The 7,351-nt window shown below is 38.2% G+C and overlaps 1 protein-coding gene across 1 annotated transcript in view; it reads left to right on the top strand.

The window, feature by feature from the left end:
* The window catches only part of LOC104165432 (calcium-dependent secretion activator 2-like), a gene marked incomplete at both ends in the record, with an annotated part of 66,970 nt that extends 60,695 nt beyond the window's left edge, over positions 1-6,275 (top strand). The window contains one exon of the mRNA XM_009705070.1: positions 6,168-6,275. Within this exon, the coding sequence (XP_009703372.1) occupies positions 6,168-6,275 (108 nt within the window). The remainder of the gene's footprint in view (positions 1-6,167) is intronic.
* Positions 6,276-7,351: the final 1,076 nt, after the last annotated feature.

A 7,351-nucleotide genomic window follows, 5' to 3' on the forward strand; every position in this document is an offset into this window, starting at 1 on the left:
GCAGCAGAATTGAGGGCAAAAAATGTACATTGTTATTCTCAAATGATTATTTTCCTCAAGCACATAGATAGTGTCATTGTGTTCAGTTTCTCATCATGTAAGTCAGTTTTGCACACAAGTAATTGTGTCTCTAACTGGTCATTTCTACACACGTTTGCTTCATTTACAAATATAGCCAGAGCAATTACTCATACAAATTGAGCATCCAGTTACATGCATATGTATATACTGCTTTTTTGTTCGGAAAGGTATGTTTAAATCCCTTTGTAGGAGCCGGTAATCTATGCCAGTCATTGAGAGGGCACAGAAGGAACCTAATCCTCCCTCACTTCATGTAGGCCACCTGTCATACCAAGTGCGGAGAGGCCATCGGAAGGCCCCGGGGCTGACGGCAGCGCGCAGCGCGCACAAAGCCAGGCCTCTCGCTCCGCTCTTGCCTTTATGCGGGGATCAAAAGTATGAAAAGGGGCCTCACACATGTGCCAGCGTTTGACTTATGGGGTCCCGTAGAGGCCAAAGTAGGAACTCTGCCTCCTACCAGGCTGATACATATTGGGACCTTCCAGATACCTCCATCTCCAAGTATCACACTTATCCTACGTGGCCTCATTTAGCTGGTTTTAAGAAGCAAGCGACTTTTTCTGGGAAATCAGTGTTCATTCAGATGTGGCCATACTGTGCCATTCATTTTTAAGCAGGATTTACTTGGGAGACCTCTGTTTAAAAATAAAGAGTGCAGAACAGTCATTATCCTCATGCTTAGGGCTTCTCCTGCCTTCCTCCTCCTCCTCCTCTGTATATCGCAAGCTGGGAACTGGCCCTTCTAGTTTCAGTTCCATAAACACAAACTATTGCAGAATTGGAGGGAAAGCCCTGCATCGTCTGTTTTAAGTCAACAGTATTTTTGAGATACCTCTTAAATGGAGATCAGAAGGACAGCTGCTAATCAGTAGGAAAGCTAAAAGAACATAGTAGAACATAGTGTTTTAGGGGGAAAAAAGCATATTTTAATACCTGATTTTGTCATAGGAACTGTAGCATTTTGAAGACCTTTTGCACTACGGAATCAAGATCCTGGTGCAGACACTTGCACGCCTGTGTTGCCCCGTGAATGCAATGAAACTACACATCTATGAAAAAGTGTTTGTGTAAATGCTTGCAGAATCACAGCTGAAGTTCTGCATGACAGTTCTCAAAATACAGACGTTTAGCCTTCGCCAAGATTGCTTTTTCTTCTACAACAAGATGTTTTAGAGGCAGGGAAAATGCCTTGTATTTTTTCATTTAAGCGAAATATCATTTTTCATAACCCTGTGAGAATAAAATGGTGCTTTTACAATAGACTGATTATACAAATGATGCATCTTCCTGCCTGGCTTATGTATTTTGATGTGTAAGAAATGAAGGAAGCGAGGATCTTGTCACGAGTACAAGTAGTTTCTATTCCAAAAATATTTTAACGATATTTTAATTCTGTCATTCCAAAGCCCAAGTGATGAGCCTTGCAGTATTTAGAGGCGAAATTTCAGGCAGTGAAATTTTCCAACGTGCTCTTTCATTTGGGGGTGGACACTGAATAAGGAGCTCCTGTGTTTCTCACAATAGCCCCCTCCAGCTCATCACTCCTTTCATTTCATTGTTACATCCACGCTGTAGTTAAAACGTCTCCCTCCAGGATGCAGGGGAGGGGAAGGGGGTGGAGAGGAGAGCAAACACAAAATGGGATGAAGTTTGTTATTATATAGTTAGTCTCTAACATCTGGTCTCATTAATGCTTTGACAGGATAGTGGCTCGTAAAACTAGGATTTTTTTTCTTGGTAAGATCAAGAATACAAGTTTGTGTCATACTCTCTGATGCTAAGAAATGTTCTGTGACAAATGCCAAAGTGAGAATAAGCATAACTCAAGTATTTACAAATGTGCACAGTTTTTATTGAGGTTTGTAACAAACTGTTGCATTGCGAAAAGTTGTGCACAAACAGGTGTATCTCTCCTGTAGGAAAAGCCTAATGTTAGCGGCAGTATTAAGCTTGTTGCAAACCTTTCAGCAGCAAAATATATGAATGCCTGGAAGTCAAGGCAATGCAGCATTACTTTTGACTAGATGCCTCAGGCAAATTTTGCCAGTGGGAGCAATGCGTGTCGATCATAATACAGCTGCTACATCATCTGGGAAACTGGAATAATGTATTTTAAAATTTGCCTCCTTGTTAAGCAGACGCTATGATAGTGTTTTCCTGTTGAAAGGGGCAAAGTTAAGCTGTTTCTTCTTTATCTGAATGTGTTGCTATGAAAAAGTGCCTGTGGATCTGGACCCACCTACCAGTGAATAGCAAAAGAGACAACCTGCACCTGTGGGATTAGGTGCAGCAGCAGGAAGTAAGAGCACTTGCAGTATATAATTAACAAGGATTTTTTTTTTTTTTTCTCAAACAGCATGTTCATCTTGCCAGGTTAACTAGTGATTAACCCTAAAAAAGAATGTGCTGAAGCCTACACCCTTGTTTAAACTCATTCACTTGCCGGTGTATTCAGTTACTTGTGTAACCAGCGACAAAGTAACCCTATTTACAACTCTTCATTTCCTGGTATTTTATTTGATGTCTTTGTGCTTCCAGTTTCTCCATTCATCTCTTTGTTTGGTTCTCTTTCATTTTCAGATAGGCAAAACATCTTGTCTGCTGTTCTGAATAAAACAAACCTACAACAACTTTTTATCTGTCATAAAAAAACCACTTTTTTTTCTTGGGGAAATTTTCAGACAGAATACCTTTTTTTGCTCTTATCCAGATAAATATACAGGTTAAATTCTTCTGACAAAGATGTGCAAATAACTCTCTCCCATTAACTTCAGCAGATGTTCTGCCAGAGATTCAGAGGGGCAGAATTTTTTATATTGGGCATAGATGTGGAGACTGAGTTGCTTAAGTCTGTCTGATATTAGTGATGAAATGCCCACTGTGACAGTTACTTAAAACATATCTCAGTTTCTATTTGTTTGTCTTTTAAGATGCTTCAATCGCTCAATTGTTGTTTGGGTTTTTTTACTGTACATTAGCCTAGTTTCTTTTCTGAAGTTTAATAATCCAAAATGAAGCAAGTGAGGATCATGTAATCAGAGGTTCCCATCTAAGACACAATCCCTGTTTTAAAAACGTTAAAACATTAAATATGTAGCATTAAGCCTGTTTTGATGCTTATAATAGCTGTCTTTTCTTCTTTCGTATGTTTGGAGAAAACTAATAAATTCGATGCATGTAATATGAAAAGATAAGGAAATATTTGATATACTGTTGGTTCATTCAGTGTTTAATATGTGTTTTGGCCACCATGAGCCAAGATGGTTAACTTGCAATGATTTTGGTATGGTTTTAAAACAGAGAGTCATACTTTCGGAGTATTGATAATCTTCCTTACCCAGACATATTTCTACTGTAGACAGACACTGTTTAAAAGGAAAATTAATTTTTTTTTTCCACGGCAATTTCAAAGATAATTATCCTGCACACATTAAAGAAGGATGAAGTGTTTTAAAGAACTGTAATTCTAATTGGTAAATGTCACCAGCTGTTGCAGTTACTCTTACTTGTGTATATTCTTTTAATGATTACACTCCTGTGCCACAAGCTACATGAAAATATATTCACTAGGTGTGAAATTCCCATATGTCACAGCTTCAAGACTAGGTAAACATCTCAAAGATAAAGGGAGAGTTAATGCTGATGGGAAATGTTATTTTTCTAGCTTTGGCTGTCTGCAGGATGAACGTATTTTTTTGAACTTAGTAAAAGAAAAAATTGCATGAATCGGAGAACCATTAGGTTTTAGTATTCAATGGAAGATTGATTTATACATTTGAATATGTATCTCCAAGAACTATAATCAACCTTTCATTTGTTAGATTACATCCTTCACCCACCCCTGGAGATTTCAAAATGTTTCCCATTATCCCTCCAAGTCAAAACTAGTCCAATTCCTATAAATTGCCTATCAGGTTTTAGAAAGTACACAAGGTTTCAACACTAGCTGTATTCTTTTGTACCATCACAAATGAGTATACGAAGGTAAGATATGGAGCTTTCTGTTTTAATTCTCCTTCACTTTGTGATTTAGTTTAATTTAAAAACATTTCTGTCACATTTTAATGAAGGCACATTTTTATGAAGGAAATCTATTGATTTCCATGAACCAGATTTTCCAACAGAAAGCTGTTTTACCTATTATAATCTTACATTTTTATTTCTATGCTTAGGATCAGTAGTGTGTAACTCAGATATAACTATAAATGGTCCTGCTTTCCTCTTAAGAGTTTCCTGTAGGCATGTATGTTTGTGATAAGTTTTTGAAATGAGCTTTCATTGTCTCTGGAATGACCAGTCCAAATGTACAGGAGACACTGCAGTTTTTCCATGTGAGTTTTGGAGATGCTAGGGGTGTTAAACCACATCCATCATGGCCAAAAGACCATCATTCCACATTTAACTGTTACTTTTAAGAAATGAAATTGCCATTCATGCACGTGTATAAATGAAAAAGAAAATCTTCTTATTTTGGATCATATTCCTATATGTGTCTGTGGTAGATTCAGGAAAAAAAAGATGAAGTGCATGATCCAGGAGGTTTCATTCACTGCAGTTTTGAGGGGAGAATGCTCCCAATCCAAGTACTGTGATGGCAGTTTCTGGACAGGTACTGGTTTGGGTATGTTGCACCTTTCCGTCCCTCTTATGCTGAGACATGTTCATATATGTTATACTATCTTATATACAAGATAATAAGAAATGAGAAAAATTTAAAGTTATCCACTTGTAGACTAGAAAGGAAGACTTAATATAAAACTACACGTAAATATTATAACTGTATGAGCATGTTTATGCACACAGGCCTTTAAAATATGCTAAATATTTTACTCTTATAGATTTGTACATATGCTGCTTTCAGATAATAACAGCTTCTGAGAAATAGAGATGACTTATGCCTGGAAATTCAGGGACTGGGTATAACCGCTTTCATCCTCCTTCCCTAGAGCTGTTAATTACTCTGTAGAGTCAGTCTTAGCCAAATCTGAATCCTTTATAAATAGCCTTGTGCCAAGGCTTACTTTACAGTAAGCCTTTTGCATGCCTCTTCTTTTGCATGCCATGAACTTCAAAAACTATTATTTGGGAGCAAATGGTACTTTTACAAACTTGTTCACACAGAGGGCGTTTACAGAAGACTTTCCAAAAGGCTTACATTCATTTTTGGTTCCTGTTAGAGAAAGGTGAACTCCTGACCAACTCTGCATGTGCTGCCAGGAAAGGGGATGTTGCAGGCTGTCAGGGCTTTAGGATGGAACATTTTGTGGCTATAGAGGTCCAGAAGTCCCAGTTGGGCAGGCGAGAGCAGTTTCAGCCACCGCTCTGCCTGGCCTGACACAGTATCACGTACACACGAGATGATAGCCTAGCCTGTCCCATGTTTGGGAGTGGGGGATGAAAATTGCACCTGCTCTGCTATTCGTACAGAACATAGGTCGGTATGAGAAGGGAAACGTTTCAGCCCTTGCTCCTTCCCTAGTCATCCTCTGAGCTGATTGTGCCAATGCAACCGTTTCAGAAAAACAGGAGTGCAGGTCTACTCTGATACCAACCTTTTTATGCCGTTGCTTTCAGAGAAATGCTTGAACTCAGTTTGAATCAGAATTAATAGAAGCTAACCTCAAACACAAAATTCAGCTGTACGTTGGAAGCAAATCGCAACAAATCCGAGGCAATGAAAAAGGAACTGAATGCTTTTTTTAACCATTTTCTGAATGTGATAGCAAGATCTGGACCTTCAGGGTGGAGTAGCTTTGAGACCCTCACTAACAAAAAAGGGGAAAACGTCCAAGTTTGCCATTGATGTTACCAGAGCCAAGACTTCATTCCATTACATATGGCAAGGTAGATTTATGACTCAAAGCATCCATAAATTATAACACTGAGAACTTTATTAACAGTCAACCCTCCTGAACTAGGTAACTAACCCAGAATTCACAGCAGATTTGGTAAACAGAGTTTATACATGTGTGAACATTGTAACATAATCGCAGTTTTCCTTATGTTTAAGTATAACTTCTTAGAAGTCTCAATTGTTGAGTGGTCTGAAAACCACTACTTTCTCCCCTTACTTTATGTCTCCACAGAAACCAGGGATGGATCTAGCAGACACCTACATTATGTTTGTTCGACAAAACCAGGATATACTTCGAGAAAAGGTCAATGAGGAAATGTACATAGAGAAGTTATTTGATGTAAGTAAGCAAAAGCTTGTTGGTATCACTACTACATCAGAAGGGATAAGCTGCATTTTGATGATATTCAACAAGCTGTTCAGATGTTCTTCCCTGTTGATCATTTTTTCTTTTACTTTTTATTTACCATCTTCAGCTGTCAAGGGTAGCCTTTCGTTAAACATTTTCTGCATGAAACTTTTAGGTGCTAGAAGGCATAAATAAAATTGGTAGAAGATTATTATTTGAAATAGTCAATTTTCCACTGTGAGTACTCCAATTTTATTCCATCTTTTGATTTTGAATGTGTTAATGGAGAGAATGGATTGGTGTGGTTTGTGGACTCCATTGCAGACCTGATTTCCCTAAATAAAGTACTTGTACGTATCACTGCCTGCTCGTATACAGAGAGCAGTCTGTTATGCCAGGTACATTTACGGGTTTGACTGGTACTTTCATGGAATGACTTTTACAATTCTGTTTTATGGATTTTGCATTTAAGACTTATAATTTCTTAAAGTTGACCAAACATTTATTGAATTGATGACTTGTTTTCAAAATTCCAATCCCACTTTTGCAAGTTCAGAGTAATCCGCGTCCTCATCCTCAAGGCCCACACATTGCTAGCCAGCCTGTATCTTCGCAATAATTTCCCTCAGCTTCGATACTGGCTTCTGCAGCCTCCCTCCACTCATTCCTTTGCCCCGATTTCTCCTCTTTTTGTTAGGAATGATTACCTGCTCTACCAAAATTTTGCTCCTGTAAGGCCGCTGGCAGCACTCTTGAGCATATTTCTGCTCATTCAAGTTCTGACCACTAATTTATGTCTCGTATGTCCCTTTCCGAGTTGTCTGAAGGAGAAGCTGTAGGCATCTGAAACTGTACCTTCTGTATAAATTCAGAGCACTACACATGTAAAATATGTCTAAAATAAAAGTTATTTTATTATAATCATGGATCAATTTACAGGATAATGATCTCAGTCACTTATAATTATGTAGGAATTTGGACAGGGAAGTCAGTCATCTCTGGCACTGTGCAACACAATTTATTACAAAACAAATTCTGGAACATAATACAGACTTTGAAATGTATTT

Source organism: Cariama cristata, unplaced genomic scaffold, assembly GCF_000690535.1.
Source record: "Cariama cristata isolate BGI_N322 unplaced genomic scaffold, ASM69053v1 scaffold668, whole genome shotgun sequence".
In the NCBI taxonomy this organism is placed as follows: Eukaryota; Metazoa; Chordata; class Aves; order Cariamiformes; family Cariamidae; genus Cariama; species Cariama cristata.